Here is a 20,212-nt window from a genome sequence, read left to right on the forward strand (position 1 = left end):
GCCACCAATGAAGAGTGGGTGACTCGCCAGAATGATGGCTATTGACACAATACCCTTACTAAATAAACATACACATGCTTACTGTGACTCCTACATCGCTCTAAGCTTCAACAGCAAGAGGTAATGGAAAAAAGGATTTGCACTCATAAAGAGGGGAGTAGCTGGCTTGTTACGGCGGTTACTACCCCAAACCAAATATGCCTGATACTTCACTTTCAATGCATATACAGCATAGCTCTCTGCTTCAATGACAGGGGAGAAGAATAACTGATACTTCACACATCCAGCAGAGCTCTCTGCTACAACGGCAAAGGAGAAGAAAAAGGGTTCGCACTCAAAACGCGGGGAGTAGCTGGCTTGTTACGGCGGTTACTACCCCAAACCAAATGTGCCTGATACTTCACTTTCCATGCATATCCAGCATGGTTCTCTCCTGCATCGGCATGGGAGAAAGACTGATACATCACGCATTTCCAGCATAGCTCTCTGCTTCAAGGGCAGGGGGAAAAAAAACAAAAAAAAACAAAAAACCTGATGCTTCACGCATATCCTGCATAGCTTCAACGACAGGGGTGAAGAAAAAAAAGGATTCGCAATCACAAAGCGAGGAGTAGCTGGCTTGTTACGGCGGTTACTACCCCAACCAAATGTGCCTGATACTTCACTTTCAATGCATATCCAGCATGGCTCTCTGCTTCTACAGCAGGGGAGAAGAAAAAAAAAAAAAAAACCAACAAGAGCTGTACAACATAGTCTAGGTAAAACAAATAAGCATGGGTGTAGCTTGCTTATCGCGGCGGTTACTGCCCCTACTACCCCTAACTAATCAAGCTAGATATTTCACTTGCATGCAGCTCCATCACTGCTCTCTACATTAATGGTGGGGGTGGAAGGGGAATAGAACAAGGAGCTAAGAGTAACAGATAAGAATGAGAGAAAAAATGTGTGAGGCTTGCTGGGCAGACTGGATGGGCCATTCGGTCTTCTTCTGCCGTCATTTCTATGTTTCTATGTTTCTATGTTTCTATAATTCAAAGTTCTCAGAGAAATGCCAACATTCTCCAATTTTTTTGAATGAACCAGTTCAGGTTGAACTAAATTATGTTGCAAATTCTCTACAGTTGTTATACAAGATTCCAACTGTTCCATTTTTGCTCCATGAGTAACAACGGTGTTCTCTGTAGCCAAACTCCAATGGTTAGTGTCAACAGCAATATTAGTTAAGGTAGAAATCGCAGATTCCAAGAAAACCAACACACTCCATAATGAGTCCAAAGTGATCACGGCAGGTTTTGTCAGTGGTGTTCTAGAAAACGAACATACCTTGAAATCCACATCGCCTGCTCCCAAAGGGATGGTAATGCCTTCCCCAGGTTTAGAGGGACCCATTGCAGCAACAAGGCCCGTGGCCCGAAAAGGACTCACAGGCTCTGATGTTGAAGGTGCCACACCATCTTCTCCAGGGTCCTCCAATTCAGAATCTCTCGTCGGCAGTGTGCTGGAGCTCTTATCCAGATGTAAAGGCTGAGCTGCTTGTCCAAACGGTGAGGAAGTATAAGATGCGGAAGGCATTATCGGTGCGCCGGGGCTTAACAACGCTCTTTCGGCCAGCAGCGCTGACGCCCGCTCCATGTCGGCATTTGCAGCGGCCCCCACTTCCTGAGGCGTGGTTGGTGGAGCCACGAAAAAGCTTTCTATCCAAGGTGGATAACACTCCGATAAGGGAGAAGAAGAAATATTCTCCCTTAATTTTGCCTTTCTTTTAGTATGAGGCATTTCAATAAGAGGAAATAGGTAAAAAAAGAAAGAGATCGGGGAGAGCTCTTTCAGCATACTTCTCATGAGACGGCCATCTTGTTCCCTCCTTCTCGGGGATTTATTAATATATCATTGACCATTGAGAGATAGTGAATTTGTATCTCTTTAGATTTTTTTTTATTAAAAAAGGATAAAATAACTTAAAATAAATTGTTATAAATGGGGCAATTGCTGTTTCTTGTTTTGTGGTTGGATATTCTGATACTGAAACAGCATAACGGTTTAATATTTTTTGTAGTAAGAGAAAGAGAGACAGCTGTTTAGATAGAAAGATACATGGATAGAAACAGTGACTAATTTTATCTATTTGTAAGACTTTTATATTGCTGTCTAAGATAACAGCAGTCTCTTAGTGGTTTGCTCTAGGATTAAAATATATAAATGATGTGAATGTATAAAACTGATATTAGATGTAGGAAATGAAGGACAAAGATTAAACATTCAGAACTTCACTGTAAACTTCCTTCCATGTAACCTTTCAGTTGTTTTATATACTATATAAATTGCATTTCTACAATGCATAGTGTACAATTTAGTACACATAATGAGATACAGTATTTAAAATGCGAGATACATCCTTATATTATATAGAATAAAGTATCTTTTATACTATAGGGGGGCAATTTTCAAAGAGCCACTGAGCGGCTAAGATTTCTGGATATTTTTAGCTGTCAGTTTTTAGGATAAAGTTAAATTAGATGGCTAGAATATAGCCATTCAGTGACTCTTGAAAAATTTCCTAGATTGCTTAAAGAACTCCCCTAACCCTTGACCAGCTATTTATTCCCCTCCCATTTAGGGGTGCCAACTGGATCCAGATTAACCTGACAGGGTTGATCCAGTTGTGGACTTACTCAATTGTATATAAGGAGGGAATGGAGGCAGGCTGCGCGGCTCGGTGCGCGCAGGCTGCCCAAAATCGGCAGCCTTGCGCGCGCCGATCCAGGATTTTATAAGATACGCGCGGCTATGTGCGTATCTTATAAAATCCAGCGTACTTTTGTTTGCGCCTGCTGCGCGAACAAAAGTACGCGATCGTGCTTTTTTTAAAAATCTACCCCTAAGGGGCAGATTTTCAAAGCCCTACACGCGCTGGGCCTGTTTTCAAAAGGCCCGGCAGCGCACGTAAAGCCCCGGGATGCGTGAAAGTCCTGGGACTTGAAAAAATGGTCGGTCTGGGGATGGGGAGTGGGCGGGGCGGGGTGGTCCAGGGGCAGGGGCGTGGCCAGAGGCCTCTCCATGGCCGCTGAGCTGGGGGATCGTGTGCCGGCAGTTGGCCGGCGCGCGAAAGTTACGCCTGCCTCTGGCAGGTGTAACTTCTGAAATAAAGATACAGGGTTGTTTTTTTTTCGGGCTGGGGGGCGGGACAGGTAGAGGAAGGGAGGGGAAGGTGAGGGGAAAGGAAAGTTCCCTCTGAGGCTGCTCCAATTTCGGAACGGCCTCGGAGGGGAACGAGGAAAGCCAGCTGGTCTCCCCGAGGGTTCGGTGCGTGCAAGGCGTGCACCTCCTTGCACGTGCCGACCCCTGGTTTTATAACATGCGCACAGCTCCATACACATGTTATAAAATCAGGTGTACATTTGTGCGCGCCGGGTGTACATTTGTGCACGCCGGGTAGCACGCACAAATGTAGGCTGCGCACGTACCTTTTAAAATCTGCCCCTAAGATAACAATATGCAGTGTGCACAATCACTAACTTTTTCCTGCACACATAAGGGTCGATTTTCAAAACCGCGCACATGCATCCATGTGCGCACAGTTCCTGGGGCGCGCACATGGACACGCCAATTTTAATATCCATGCACTCATGTGCGGGCAGACCATGTCTCGCGCACTCCAATTAAGGAGCGGGCTAGAGGGAACGTCCCTACCCCCCTGCCTAACCTTCCTTCCCTTTCCTCTCTCCACCCCGACCCCTAACCCCTACCTAGCTACACCAAATTTTTTAATTACACTACTTACTGCTCCTCCAGAGCAGAAGCATTTTCCACACGCCGGCCAGCTGCTGGCGCGCACTTCCAGGGGACAGCAGCTAATGGCCGCTGTCCTGGCTGGCCTCCGTCCCACCCCGCCCTGCCCAGACATGCCCCCCAGCTTGCCCCTTTCTCAGGGCATGTCACTTCTGCGCATAACGGGGGTTACGTGCGTAGCCATGCCTTTTCTAAAATGTGCACGGCGAGCACGAGGCCCAGTCAAACGAGTAACCCTTGTTTTTTACACACGCAGCCCTTTGAAAATTAACTTGATAGGGGTAATTTTCAAAAGCATTTATACATGTAAAATGCACTTTCTGAAATTTACCCTGGGGATTATCGAGTAAATTTTAAAACTAGCCACATGCATGTCCATGCGTGCACGGACGCGCCCATTTTATAACAAGTAGCACTTTTCAGACATCTGGATAAGAAGTGCCTGCAACTACTCAGCTGGATAAATTGGAATATTGCAAGATAACTGGCGCTACTTCCTGACACATTTATGGTTCCTCCTGGGAAGACCGTGGTTCCCTGGCACCTACGACAGAAGGTTTTTCAGTGGTCCTATGACTCCCACTTGGCAGGACACCTAGGTAACAAACAAACCTTGGAATTAATTGTTCAACACTACTGGTGGTCTCAGATGAAGACCAACATGAAGAGTTATGTAGAGTCTTGCCTTACCTATGCCAAGAATAAAAGTGTGGGAACATCTCCACCAAATGGGTGATGTTGGATAGATTTTCTAATATGGTTCATTTCATGGCCCACCCTCCCCGGGTCTCCCATTCACTTCTGAAATGGCTAAACTCTTTCTCTTCCATCTCCATGGGCTCCCTCTTCAAATCCTCTCAGACTTGGGGGTTCAGTTCGCAGCCTGATACTAGAAAGGCTTGTGCAGGAAGTTTACAATTATAATGGAGTACACTTCAGCTTATTACCCCAAGAGCAATGGACAAATCGAGTTGTCAAATCAAAGTCTCAAGGCCTTTTCTACCAGCCTACATGAACCAATGGCAAGATAACCGGGCTCCTTCCTCCCTTGGGCCGAATTCTCACATAATAATCATGTAAACAGTTCCACAGGGACATCACCCTTAAATATCATGTTCAGATGCCAGCCCCATACACTCATATCTGATCCAATCTATGATTCTTGCCCGACAGCTAACCTGATGGGACAGGAACCCCAGGAACTGTGGCAGAAGACACACTGTCTTCTAGAGCAAACAGCTAAGTTTTTTGAAAAACACGCTGACAAGAAACACCACCCAGCACCTCAACTTTACCCAAGAAGCTTAGTTTGCTTCAGCACTAAAAATCTACAATTGAAAATGCCATCTCTGAAGTTCACACCACGATCATGGGCCCATTCCCCACTGAATGGCAACTAGGTCCTGTAGCTTACAACCTCAAATTACCGGCATCATTACGTATTCACGATGTTTTCTATGTCTCACTGTTGAAACCTGCTATTCTCTCTTAGCCGGGCAGACCACCTCTCCAGAACACCAAAGTTGCTATGGAAGAGGTCACTCAATCTGAGGTCCAAGAAATTTTAGATTCCCAAACAGCCCAAGAAGAACTGTGGACCCGAGGAGAATTCTTGGAAGCCAGCCTCCAACCTGCAAGCTCCCCAACTCATATCTATATTCCACAGGAGTTACCCCACAAATCCAAGCCTAGAAGATGGGGGAGAGGCTTTGGAGGGGGGAGGTTTGCAAATTTGGAAGATCACAGTACTGATCCACGAGCTGCTGCACTCTCCTGCTGCACTGACCAGTGCTGCTGAGGCCTCCTGCTGCACCAGAATGCTGCTATCCATGCATGCTGCTGACCATCACTGATGCTGCCAGGATGCCACTTGCCCTTAGGTGTGTGCACATGTGCTCTCATAATATAGGCCCTGCAGCATTAAACGCTGCACAATGCCTCCTGATGGCATCAGCCCAATTGGGCTATGTAAGCAATGGCCCTGCAACTTTGCCTGCCTTGGAGTGCATGTTGCTCTAGTTCCTGGTGTCCTGTATTCTTGGTTCCTGTCTTTCTGTGTTCCTGAGACTCATCCTGCCTTGTTCTCCAGGCTTGTCTCGTCAAGTCTTGTTCTCTAGCCTTTCTTCATCCAGCCTTGCCTTGTCCTATGCCTTGTCCTGTGTCTTCAGTGTATCTTTGGCAACCCTTGACTTGACTCTCTGGATCTCAATTATTGCTTGCATCTGAACAATTGCCTGTCTCCTGCTCCTGACCCACTTCCCTGGACATGACCACAATAGCCTGCCACCGGGACCTGACCCCTTGCCTGTACCTGACCACCCTTTCTAGCTGCCTGCCCTGACCTTATCCTGTTTCTGATTCCATTGGTCTGCTGCCTGCCTTAACCTTCATATGGCTTTGGACTCCAGTCATCCTCTTCACCCTAAGGGCCTACCTAAGTCCTGCCAACTGTCAGAACCTAAAGGCTCAACCTGTAGGGGAAAGTGGCTGGTATAGATGAAATTCCAGACAGTCCCACCACAGGGCACATTCGCCAGCTGCCAGCATAGGCCTCAGGGGTTTGCCCTTGAGGCTGCATCAACTATGACTCAGCAGAAAGGTCTCACACACCTGCTACCCTTCACAATATTATAACACCTCTGTATTGCTCCATAGTCGACCGCACCTCGGGTTTTGTGTGCAATTCTAGTCACATCATTTCAAAAAAGATATAGCGGCATTAGAAAATGTATAGAGAAGGGCAACCAAAATAATGAAGGGGAGGGAATGATTCCCCTATGAAGAAAGGCTAATGAGGTTAGGGATCTTCAGCTTGGAGAAGAGATGGCTGAGGGGAGATATGATAGAGGTCTATAAAATAATCAGTGGAGTGGAATGGGTAAACGCAAATCAGTTGTACACTATCAAAAATTACAAAAATTAGGGGACATACAATGAAGTTACTTTGTGATACATTTATGACAAATAGAAGAAAATATTTTTTTACTCAATGCATAATTGAACTCTGGAATTTCTTGCTGGAGGATGTGGTAAAAACTGTTAGTGAAAATTAATTTTAAAAATGTTTGGGCAAGTTACTGGATGATTAAAGTGGACTTGGAGAAATCCACTGCTTAACTATGGGATAAGCAGCATGAAATCAATCAAACTTTGAGGATCCTGCCAGATACTTGTGACCTGAATTGGCCACTATTGGAAACAGGATACTAGGATTAATAGACCTCTGTTCTGACACAGTATGGCAAATCTTTGTTCTTATGTTCCCTCAAAGTAAGCACAGGATATGGAGAACCCATGGGCATACATTTGTCAAAATAATATTTGTTACTGAATGCAAAGCCAAGCAAATGGAATGAGTTTGAATCTATACGTAACATTCAACAGGCAGATTCGATATCAGCCTTGGCCAACCTGGCTTCCATATCAAAATTTTCGGATAATACTCACTGCCTGATCTAGAAAAGCATCCTTAACCAAACATAACCATGCATCAATATAATAATTAATTGAGACACCTTTGAGATAAGACAAGTTATGATTTAGTCTGAATTTCCCTTCTTCCTTCTTTAGGATAATTCCCAAGAGGAATATAATGATGTCTATCTCTCTGTTGGGGAGTATGATTTGTTTCCAAAATATGGTTCGTAATTTGGGATTTATTTTTGATGCAAGCCTTTCATTGAAACCTCATATTCAACATTTAAAAAGTATGCTAGATCCTGCTGGTTTTCAGTCCATTCTTCCAGTCTTTGTTATAACTGTAATATATTATTGTAACTCACTATATTACAAAAGTTGGCCACCGTTTAGTATTGGGAGGGCATCGATAGGAACATGTTTCCCAGTTATTATGTAAGCTCCACTGCTTACCCTTTAAACAGAGGATGGATTTTAAAATTCTGTTAGTTTTTAAGTCTTGAAATTAGGAGTGTCAACATTGTATCAGCTGGCTCAAGCCTTACGTTCCTCTGACTCTGTTTTTTACTTAAAGTTTGCTCTGTTAAGATTACTCAGCTCACAGAAAGACAGAATCAACTTAAGTATCTCATTTAAGGACTTCCATATTATGGAATGCCTTACCAGTTGGTGATTTAGTCACTTTTCGGAGGCAGCTTAAAGCCATGCTATTCACATCTACTTTCTCAGACCCATAATGGTGCAGAAGTGATGATAACAACAACTTAGATGTCATATTAATTAATATACTGTTCTTATTGTTTTATGTTTTATATATTTTAGGTCATACTCAATTTTTAAATTATACTAACATTTTTTATTTCTATTGTGATCCACTTAGTACAGGTTGTCTTATGTTTGTGGAGTATAAATATTTTTAATAAATAATAGGGATGTGCAGTTGTTTCCAATGAAATAGGAAATAAAGATGATATTTCCTATTTTGTTGCATTTCGGGAAGTAAAAAAATGGTAGGAAAATCCACAAAATTTTAAGTGGTTTGTCCTAGCTTTTTCTTTGCGGGGGCTAGTTAAAAAATGCCTCTAAACCCCCCCTCCCCCCCCAAACCTGCCCCAATGCTTCCAATTTATTTCAAAGTGGCACTAGTCATCCATTGCCCCTACCATGTGACACGGGCTGCCCAGAGGCACCAGTAGCCCTGTCACATGGTAAAGGCAAAGGACTGCCAGTGCCATTTTGATTAATGGTAGCCATGGTCAGGAGTTGGAAATTGCTCCCGGGCCCCTTGCTGGACCACCACAGACTTTGGGTGAGTCTTGTGGGGGTCAGGAGGGTGGGGATTTATATTTAAATAAATTGGAAGCATTGGGCTGGGTTTGGGATGTTTTTGGTTTTTTTTAATACAAAATTTTAATGAAAAAAGCCAACAATCTGGGAGTGGACCTAAAATGGCCCACCCCCAATCTGAACACAAAAACAATGCAAATAAGCAAAACTATGCATACCTCAAATAAATAAATAAAATGAATAAATGTGTGGTAGGGGCATAGAGGAGAAGGGCCTAGCTACCCTTCCTAGAGCCACCTCAGTATTGATCTTCTGCTCTGCAATCTCTGTGTGCTGTCGCAGAGACGAAGAACAGTGGGAATGTGCCTGTGGGGAACAATCAGGGACACTGTAGGAGATTGGAAAACCAACTGAAAATCTATCATAAATAAACTTAGCAGCTTTGTGAACCATAGGGCCATGTCACCAAGCCTAATTGGAGATGGAGCCAGAGACCTTTGTAGATCAATGGGATTAATAGTCGAGGCTGCCCCTGACCTTATGACTCATGCACTGGGATAATGAATGGGAGCCTCTATAACTGGAACAGGCATGTCAGAACTTGCATGGGCTCCATGTGCATAGACTGGAGTTATACTCCTTCCTTAAAGTATGTGTTTTTATTGTGCCCAAATTGTGAGGAACTGAGGAAACTTATCTGGGTTAAAAGGGTCATTTCGTATAACCATAAGTTGATAACACTATGATGTCACATAATGGATTTATCCCTTGCCATGCTCCCCTAAACTTAATGTCATAATTTAGCCATGTCCAACTGCCATAGACCCTATGGGCATGCATGATGGTATTCAAATACTGTACCAAGTATGGATTCTGTTCAAGTTCTTTCTCTAGTACAATACTCATAAATATGTGAAAGGTTGAGATCAATTTGTTAATGGACTTATGTATGTGGGGGGGGGGGGGGGGGTCTCATTTTCTTTGCTCCCAACTGCTTTATCCTTTGATTTGCTACAAACACTGTCCTGGTCTTTTATCAACAGGGAAATATCTATGCATTTGTTTTTCCAAATCTTTTATTATAATTATAATTATAATTTTTTCGAATCTCCCAAGTGAGCGTGTTGACCCCGCATATGGAGTCCTTTGTGGCTCAAAACTTGGGCAACTTTTTTTTTTTTTACTTGCCACCCTTTTTACCATCTTCACCTCTATACTCCCTCACTTCACTAATCTTACTTCCTTTTTTGCTAGCTTTTTTCTTCCTAAATGTCATGAGTGCATTTTTCATAACATTAGCCAAAGATAGTTCATCCCACTGGAATCATTACTGGAAGAGTTCAGAATCTGGGCTCATGCTGCTGGAGGTGGACCTACCAGACTCAAAAGAGGAGGAAGGGGACACTTGTTTCGTGCGGGGTTTCTTTTTCATTGTCCCTTTCTCAATGAACTATCAAGCTGTGGAATTTGTTACTGGAAGCAATCTAGCATAACTGGGTTGAAAAGGAGTTTGGACAAGATCCTGAAGGAAAAGTCCATCCTTGGAAAAGCCACTGCTTATCCTTGGGAATGATCAACTAGGAATGTATCTACTCTTTGGGATTTTCCAGATATTTGTAACTCAGATTGGTCACCGGTTTAGACAGGAGACTAGGCTCAATGGACCTTTGGTCTCACCCAGCATGGCACATCATTCTTGTATGTTACTTTGCAGAAAGAGAGCACAATAAATGCTATTTCTGCATCTCTGGCCCTCTGTCAGCCTGAGGCCTGGAATGTACTGGTGGCTGGTATCCTAAGTTCCCTCCTTCCAACAAAATATTTACTTTTTTCTGCTTTAAAAAGACTCATGCATAAATGTAGCATTTTCTGAAAAAAAAAAAAAGAAAAGAAATAAAGTGCCAAGATTTAGAAATATATACTGTAGCTAGCAATTGTTTCTCGCATGCATAGCACAAAGTTACAGTACAATAAGATGCTGCCAGCCAATTTGGATGCTCCCATCAACTAGTAAGACAAATCAAATCATTTCAGGAGCAGTATATTAGTTTTCCCCTATTTATTATCGGCTTATCCAATATTGACTTGAGGCAGAGTATAAAACATAAAACATAACTTCAAAGTAAGATTATCCAAAATATATGATTCCTTACCTGAACCTTCAAAACATTTTTCAGTTTGTGCAGGATAAAGCATGTACTCTTTGATCAATGTACATGAATTGCCTTTAAGTCTTCCATAGTTTAGTCAACCTGATATTTTTCCACAGTATGTTGAGTATAGATCACCAGTGCTGTAAAGAGAAGTCTGTAAATTCTTGTTCTTCTTTTTCTTCATTCAGGTGGGGTGGGAGATCGGGAGAAGACGGCTGTCAATCAAGAGGCTTTTCTTCTCATGGCTAACTCTCAAAATGACATGGAGGACTGGGTGAAAGCAATTCGTCGGGTCATATGGGCTCCATTTGGTGGAGGTACTACAAATAGCTCACATGCACATACATTAAATCTGTTTCTTCAAGGTAAACTTATTTTATGAGGATGTACTCTTAAAGGTGAATTTTAAAAGCCAGGGGGCGCATCAATTAGAGAATGCGCAAAGACGTCAGGCTTGCGAGAGCTAACCGTGTTTATAAAAGCACCCGGATGCGTGCGTAAAACCCGCTGCATACACATCTGAAACGTTTCCAAGAAGCAGTGGGTTGGGCATGGCCATTTCAGGGGGCCTAGCCAAGAGGTGTGTGCATAAATACTATCGCACCACCTCAGCGCGCACCAAGGTCCCCTGCCACATAACTTCTGCTATTGATGACATGTAAGTTATAAAATAAAAGGATCGACCCATTTCTGAGGGGTGTAAAAGGTCTGGGGTAACTGGGGGGAGTGTAGACTATCAAACCAGGGGGGGGGTTGGAGGACCTAGCAGTTAATTGGGCAAACTGGTTGTCTAACTGGGCAAACTGGTAAACTGGCAATGGTGTGGTAACACTCCCCTTTTAAAATCCCTGACTTATGTGGTAGAAACAGGATTTGTGTGCCCATGTTCGAGCCCACTTGAAATTTGGGGCACATGTGTGCACAGCCAAGCTATTTTATAACATGCATGTATAGATGTGTGCAAGTTATAAAATGATTACCTTCCTGGGTGCGCCCGTGCACTGGTTTGAAAAATACCATCCCTCAGTATTGCTACTATGTAATCACAGATTTATAAAACATCCAACCAAGGTATTTTGGATTACAAATGATAGATATATAAAAAAAATGCAGTCTCTGTGCACCACTGTTCACTCCTAGAAGACTTTTATTGTTAAAAAAGTATTTAATGTTGATGTTTCACTTTCTAACACACAACATACTATATTCAAACTATTCTGTCAAGTGTCTTAAATAAACCACTTTTATACACAAATTAGTATTTAACATCGTTTTATCATCGGTGCATGAAAACCTAAACAATAAAATGCATGGGCCAGCCTGGTTGCTCACTGGCAGTGCTGTGAACTGGCAGGCTGAGAAATCCGGGTTTGATTTCCAGCTCAGATCTTCTGTTCCCCGTGTCAGCAGGTACTCCACAGCCCCTAGGGGAGCAATTCATACTTGTTTTTCAGTGGTGACACCTAGTGGCCGGATTTAGGACCCATGACTGAAGGGCTGCAGAAGGAGCCCTGGAACATAGGCCTTGGCTGGGAACTAGGACTGCAATGATGGGGCTGAAGTAAGTTGTGAGGAAATATAAAATATGAGACTTCATTCACAACTTTGCTGCTGTGAATGAACGTTCATGGCACCAGTTCTAGTTCCAGCTGAGCTGGAAGCCCAAAGGGAACAGTCGGAAACCTATAATCCAAAACGATTCCCCTCTACCTTTAGTTACTATAAGGTAAAAAACTAGCATTATATGGGTAGATTGGTTGCATCCCCTTAGATGGATTTTCACCCACCTAGTATGTGTATACTTTCACAATACATATATTTTATGATACATTAAAAAGAGGCATTTCAGGAGAAGTTCAGTGATGTGGTTAAAAACTACAAATGGACATTTAAATCTTTAAAATGTATGTTCATAGTTAACACATGTACTCATTTGCAATGATTTTAAAATATGCATTTAGGGCCTGGTTTTCAAAAGCATTTACATGCTTAAAATTGAGTTTTACATGTGTAAATGCACTTTACCTGTATAAGTGGGCCTTTGAAAATTGCTACAATATATGCCATTGAATTGTCCATAGGATTTACTCGTGTAAGTGCACTTTACACAGGTAAATGGATTTTGAAAATTGCTACAATAGTAGTTATATTTACACGTGTAAATCTTTTTGAAAATTATCCCCATACTTTTTATCTGCATAACAACCGAATCTTCAAATGCAAACTAAGTGGATACTTTGTATTTGAGTACCAAGTAAATTTGTGCAGGCTTAAAAGTGCATGTGTACTTTTGTTGTTAAGCACTGTATCGAATATTTACCCGGTGCAAACCAATTCTACTCAACAAGAGGACATACAGAAATACATTTAGCTAGAAGTAGCAAACATTCATAATGGCTTCTACTCTGCAGAGCTTCTGAACTGTGCAAATACTTCAAACGAATATATTAGAGTGGGCTCAGGGGTTATTTGGATCTGTTGCTGAGAGCTTTGTTCCTATTTTTTGACAGAACTCCATAGTCAGGCTTTTTCTGATGTGCTAACTTCCTCTTAGGGCATTAATATATTTATTAAGATATTGAGTTTATAACTTTGAGGCACTAGACTAGCTGCTGTCTACAACTGGGCTGCGCAGAAACAGACTGCAAGGTGAAGGCTTACTTTTCTAAGTTCTATAATTATATCAAGTAATGTGTGTTCAGATAGCTTCAGGGTATGCAATCCCATAGTGTGCTATGTGATAATGGATGTCTCTATATATTTATCCCTTCTAGTATTTCATGCCAAAAAAACAGAATTCCTTCTTTAATGTGAAAAGACTTGGCTCTGAGCAGCTTCACTTTAGACTAACAAAGCTCTTGTCATTGCACAAGTTTTCATGCATAGACTGTATGGATTCTTTTGATATCATATGTGATATGAATACACACCTTGCATTTAAATATTATAATACTAAAGATGTTTTCCCCTTTTTTTTAGTTTTGCTAATACTTGCAGTAAGTAGTCCCGTTTTTTAATTATTTAAAAATGGTCATCACAGCGCACAGTGTGTTGTGTAATAGCATAGAAAATGTTGGTATTCTGTTTTGCAAGGTTGGCCAGAGCTACAAGCTGAGGTGACTCAATGAAGAGGCACCGAGCCATCTATAAGGGAGGTTCTTATAGGGTTTGCCTTCCTGAGTCATGTAGCCTTCAAAGCGGTACTTAGAGTAAGGCAGAGCATGGCCCAGTGAGGGCCTCCCTGCTGGCAGGGTGGCTGCCTAGCAGCCAAAATTGTGACACTCAGGGGCAGATTTTAAAACCCGGCGCACACAAATGTACGCCCGATTTTATAACATGCCGCGCGCATAAAATCCGGGGTGTGCGCGCGAAAGGGGGTGCACACTAGTACACCTTCGCATGCCGAGCCCTAGGGGAGCCCCAATGGCTTTCTCCGTTCCTTCTGAGGCCGTTCCGAAACTGGGAATTTTCCTTCCACCCCCTCACCTTCCCCTCCCTTCCCCATCTAACCTGCCTCCCAGCCCTACCTAAATCCCCCCCATTTTTATTTTGTTATTTACGCCTGCCTCTGGCAGGCGTAACTTGCGTGCGCTGGCAGGCCTCGGTCCCGCCCCCACCCCTTTCACAAAGCCCTGGGACATACGCGCGTCCCAGGGCCGGCGCCATTTTTAAAGATGGCGCCGGCCATCCAGTGCTCCTACCATGTGACAGGGGCCGGCCAATGGCACAAATACCCTGTCACATGGTAAGGGCAAAGGGCCATCGGCGCCATTTTTATTAGCGCAGCTGACGGTCCAAGAGCGGGAGATCGCTCCCTGCGCCCCCACTGGACCACCAGGTAATTTTAATACATTTTTGGGGGGGTTGGGAGGGTGGGGGAGGCTAAGGGGTCAGTTTTAAAGGGTCAGGGTGGGTTTTTTATTTATCGGATCGGGTGCAGCCGATAAACAAAAAACCAATCGGGCTGGACGATAAAAATTATAAGATTTGAATCGGAACCAGAACCAAACCGATTCCGGTTCCGATTCACATCTCTATTTTCTACTATACATCTATATAGTGCCCTATTCTGAACCTAACCATCCTTTATATACACTATGGGGTAGATTTTCAGACGAGCGCGAACAGCCTACTTTTGTTTGCGCTCCAGGCGCAAACAAAAGTACGCTGGATTTTAGTAGATACGCGCGTAGTCGCGCGTATCGGCTAAAATCCTGGATCGGCGCGCGCAAGGCTATCGATTTCGTATAGCCTGCGCGCGCCGAGCCACGCAGCCTACCCCCGTTCCCTCCTAGGCCGCTCCGAAATCGGAGCGGCCTAGAAGGGAACTTTCCTTTGCCCTCCCCTCACCTTCCCCTCCCTTCCCCTACCTAACCCACCCGCCCGGCCCTGTCTAAACCCCCATCCTACCTTTGTCGGGGGATTTACGCCTCCCAGAGGGAGGCGTAAATCCCCGCGCGCCAGCGGGCCTCCTGCGCGCCGGGCCGCGACCTGGGGGCGGGTACGGAGGGCGCGGCCACGCCCCCGGGCCGTAGCCACGCCCCCGTACCCGCCCCCAAAACGCTGCCGACACGCCCCCGCAACGCCGCACGCTCCGGCCCCGCCCCCCGACACGCCTCCCGACACGCCCACTCCGAAAACCCCGGGACTTACGCGAGTCCCGGGGTTCTGCGCGCGCCGGTGAGCCTATGTAAAATAGGCTCACCGGCGCGCAGGGCCCTGCTCGCGTAAATCCGCCCGGTTTTGGGCGGATTTACGCGAGCAGGGCTCTGAAAATCCGCCCCAATGATTTCACATTTCTCACCCTCTAAATCCTAATATCGTGCCTCCTCTGAAACAGGGAGGTTGAGAACAATTCACTGTCAAATTCAAACTAGACAGTTTTCAATCTGATATGAGTTTGACGGGAAATGTGGATTCTCACCAGATCCTCTAAGGAAATCCATCAGATTTTTCCTATTAATCTGGGAAAATATATGCAAATTTGAAAATAATATAAAGCATATTGTTAAGATTTTCTGCTTGCGAGTTGTTCCGCAAGCTGCTTCACTTACCCCCGATGCCACCACAACCATGCAGGCCCCAGCCTCTGATGCAGCTCAAATGCCGCCAGCATGCTGTTGCCATCTTGCTCCCCTCTGAGGCCCCCATAGGCACACGTGCTACCAAATGGGGGTACTTAAAGGGGCTACAGCAGGAAAAGACCCTGCAGCGCCCTTTGATGACATCACAGGCTGTAAGTATATAAAACTCCCCAGAACACTGCCTCGATATCTCAGCAATGGGTCTTCTGCCATAGCAGTATGTGCTGCTTTGAGTTCCCGGTTCCTGTTGCCCTGCGTTTTTTATATATCTCGTAATAAAAAGTCTCATCTCCCCAGCCTTTCTTGTCCAGCCTTGCCTTGTCTTATTCATCTTATCCAGTATCTTCTGTGTTTCTTCATCCACCCTTGGCCTGACTTACAGACTCTGACCTCTTGCTTGGACCAAACTACAATTACCTGCTGTATGGACCTGATCTCTTCTTTGGGCCTGACCATGATTGCCTGCCACCTGGACCTGATCTCTTGCGTGGATCTGACCTCCCCTGTCTGCCATCTGCCGCAAAATTGATCTGTCTTTGACTCCTTCAGTTTGCTGCCTGACCTGACCCCGGTGTGCCCTCAGAATCCTGCTTACCAACCTGCCCTAGGAACCTGCCTAAGCCCTGCCAGCACGACCTGTAGGTGAGGCGGCTGGAAGAGGTAAAGCTCCAGCCTGTCCTGCAACAGGGTGCATTTGCCAGTTGTTGGCATAGGCCTCATAGTTCACCTACAAGGTTGCATCAATTACGTCATAGCAACAAGGGCTCACAACCATGCTACCTATCACACATATCTGAAAATTTTGGAATGGATGAATTGATCCAATGAAATCTATGTGGATTTCCTATGACCTTCAGAGTGAGGAAACTCACCCAAAGATGAGATTTGTGCAATGTTCTCTCAGCTTAGCTTGATGGACTCTCTACCTGGGTACATTCAAGCTAGGTTGAGAGAACATTGCACAAATCTCATCTTTGGGTGAGTTTCCTCACTCCAAAGGTCATCAAATCTTCACAAGAGAGCACTGTTCTGTTCGTACATCTCACTTTGAATGTCAAAGTGGCCCTTAACCCCTACATTAATACCTAAACTCACCTCGAATGACTAGGTGGGCCTTCTATAGAGATATAAATACCTACCTAAGATGAGGGCATTATGGCTAGACTCACTCTCACTCTCTCTCTCTCTCTCTCTCTCTCTCTCTCTCTCTATCCTGTTCTAAAGAAAAACAAAGTAGCCCTCAATGGAACATCATCAACTGAGTTCTCTACAAAAGTAGAAACCCCTGGACTCTTCAAGGAAAGAGTATCCATCTCCCCCTCCCTTGCAATTACAATTTTACTCCTAGGTAGGTAAAATCAGAGACAGTAAAAAGTACAGTGTATCATGAGTCAGCACCATTATTTCTTTTGGTATAAAAACAAAATTAAAAAGTTTTCCACCCTTAGGAAATAATGGAAGGTATGCAGGCAAATGCAAGGTCAGATGAGCAACTTCTGCTCTGAGCTACAAAAAAATCTATTCTGAGGTGAGTCATGTGTTGTGAGCAGAAACAGAAGGGAGAGAGTTCAGTATGAAGGTTAAGGTAGCTCCTTGTCTTACTTTTCCCAAAGTCATCACTGCTTTCTATTCTTCACCTTGTGGCACCTGATGGGCACCTTATCACACCACTCTTTTCTGGTGCTTCTTACATCAAACCTCAACTTCTTGTCCTTAGAAATGGATATGAGTCAATTCTCCCTTGATGACACCTCTTCTTCTTCTGCCTCTGTCCTTTCAAAAGGAAAGGCACCTCTCCTCCAACCAGCAGCAGCTGAGCCCCTGGGCCCAGGGGTGCTCAGTAAAACAAAAGACAAGATATTTTACAAAATAATCCATCAAGAGGCAGGAAAAGTAGAAACAATTTCCTCCTCTGCCAACTAAACAGTTAGCAAACCATGGACAAAAACTACAGGGATAAGGCTCACTGTCTCCTTTCTAGTCTCAGGTCTCTATGTAGAGAGAACCCAGAGGCCTAATCCAGAAAGCAATAAAGTTGAAACATCATAAGACATGCTGCCCTAACTGATAATTCAACAGAACTATCCACACCCTAAGATGATAGCAAGGGGTTATAAAGGTATCTGCTTCTCCCACATGGGAGAGCAAAACCCAAACTTCTGCTTGATTAATCTGTCTGTACATCCTGAGAATTTTGGTTCCGTCCTTGTGGTAAGAAATCCAAAGGTTCCCTACACCCTCTCCAATTTTGGTACATTAGCCATAAATTAACATCATAAACACACAATAATATACAGACACATATACAGGAGGAACAATCACATAAGACCTTTCTATTATGATATTATGACTGGATGTCTTAACCACAATAGGCTTTACACCTGGTATAAGCACTCTAGTACACAAGATGATGCTGTGAGGAGGTACCCCTAGTATTCCCCTATTTACCTGTGCAGGACCAGGCTAGGTGTCTGGTTCACCTTAAATTTCTTAAGGAGAGTGTTCTGTATGGGCGTGATCCTGTGGGGCAGGTGGGGCTCACAGGGTATAACCAGAGACTTGGGAATAAGAGCTGGGATCCAGGTGAGGATAACCAGACCAGGCCCAGGTCACCAGGAGGAAGGCAGCTCCTGTAATGTAACCCTATCCAAACACTGAGCTGAGACAAAGCTGAACCCTGAGCACTGAGGGAAGCAGTACTGAGCTGTAAGTAAAGAGAGTATACTGTTCTGAAGGGAAGACAGTCTACTGTAGTGCATGTGTGAAGCTGTAATAAAGATATACTGTTTTAAGCAGGGCTGGAATCAGATTAGTTTGTCTCCAGGCCTGTGGGAATCATCACTCGTTCCCACAGATGACGCATGTAAAAAAAAAAAAAAAAAAAGGTGAAACCAGCAATAAAGACAGATTAATTAGTTCTCATCTTAAGAATATAAAGACAAGGAAACAACTTAAACCATTCTAATTAGTCATTTCAATGCACTCTGTGTGAATCCCAAATATTACTACTTTCCTAGCAATACAACTTTACATTCTTTGGGATACCTCTTTTTGTCCATGCACCCAGTCTTTTCAGCATGTCCCTATAACAATTTTTCCAAATGATGTTTCCTAAAATGAGGAGCCAAACAACATTACTTTGTAAAATAGAATAATAATGTCCTGCTAAATAGCACTCTCCTTGCTAAGTTATGGACGATTTAAATTGTTTTGAATTGCAAACTCACAGGCATGTACAGAGTCAAAAAATGTGTTTTGGTATGTTCATTCATTTCATAGGTCACAGTCATTAATTTGGTTTGTTTGAAATGAAAAAATAAATGTATTTGTTTCATTCATTCATTTGTTTACCATTATAGTTAACGGAGGAAGCAATGAATTTTATATTGGGTTCCCAAATTGGGATTTTCTAATAATTTGTAATGAAACTGGTGGCATAGCCCCATCCTATCATCAGAAGGATGAAGACATGCAACACATCAGGACTATGTCAGTATGGCACCAAAAGTGGCAGAAAAGCCAAAGAACCCACAATTGGCCAAAATAGTACCAGCAGTGGAAGGAGGTCTCCAAGGTATTGTCAGAGGAGCAAAGAAGCAGCAACAGTGGCTAGAAAACTCCAAGGTTCCAAAAAAGGGGCAAAGGGCACCAAGAAAGTGGTATGAACTTCTCAAGGCTTACCAATAGGAGTAAAGTGGCTCAAGTGTGGCATGAAGAACTCAAGGCACCACAAAGAAGGAACAAAGTAACAAAAAAGACAGAAACACCCCCCCTCCCCCACCACCCACCAAAGCAGTTATAGAGTGTCAAGCAACTGAAAGACTGGCATGAAGAACCCAAATCATCATGAGAGTCACAAAACAGCCACCCAGAGTGGTAGAAAACCCTAGGCAGGGAGAAGCCAGAGGAAATCTTGAAGGATGCTTGATGTCCTTTCTGTATGGCATCATTAGGTGAAGGATCAGGCTGTTCAGGCTTGGTGTTGATCTTCAGTGAAAGTTAAGGCACTACTGACTAGAGACACCTAATGCTCTTTAGCCACTAGATGTTTAATATCCTGAGATTCAAGGAATTCCTAACACAGTTATTCTTCTGAATCAGTTTTTGCAAATACTGCCTCCATTTCCTCATAAGCAATAATAATGGAGAGGTGCATTCCTGTTTCTGGGTACTGCACTTCTGCAGCCCTTATCATTTGCTGTGGTATAATCCACTGAAAGCTAAATACTTGAAGAGACCAATAATCATAAGAACTGTAAGGGAACATAGTTTGAAGAAAATGTCCATGAGGATATGAAACCGATAAAGATAACTGGGTGAGTAAAACCTGTGTAAAGTATTGGATGGCCAGGGAAAGACCAAGAGTCAGCAAGTACTGTAAGGTAAGAGAATTTGGAAAGAAGCTTGAAGACAGCAGGAGCAGAGGATGAAGCATCTGAAGGTACCAAAACTGGGTTAGAGCAGCAGCAGTAGCACTAGTGA

The 20,212-nt window shown here is 43.8% G+C and overlaps 1 protein-coding gene across 4 annotated transcripts in view; it reads left to right on the forward strand.

Annotated features, from left to right (window-relative positions):
* ARHGAP22 (Rho GTPase activating protein 22) overlaps window positions 1-20,212 on the forward strand; it is a 365,766-nt gene that overhangs the window by 253,878 nt on the left and 91,676 nt on the right. For 2 of the 4 annotated variants that reach the window (XM_029609627.1, XM_029609629.1), the window contains one exon: window positions 10,835-11,011. The exons of 1 other annotated variant lie outside the window; for it this stretch is intronic. In XM_029609627.1, the coding sequence (XP_029465487.1) occupies window positions 10,835-11,011 (177 nt within the window). The remainder of the gene's footprint in view (window positions 1-10,834; window positions 11,012-20,212) is intronic. One more of the 4 variants, XM_029609628.1, reaches the window with a different exon arrangement.

This window comes from Rhinatrema bivittatum, chromosome 7, assembly GCF_901001135.1.
Source record: "Rhinatrema bivittatum chromosome 7, aRhiBiv1.1, whole genome shotgun sequence".
Classification (NCBI taxonomy): Eukaryota; Metazoa; Chordata; class Amphibia; order Gymnophiona; family Rhinatrematidae; genus Rhinatrema; species Rhinatrema bivittatum.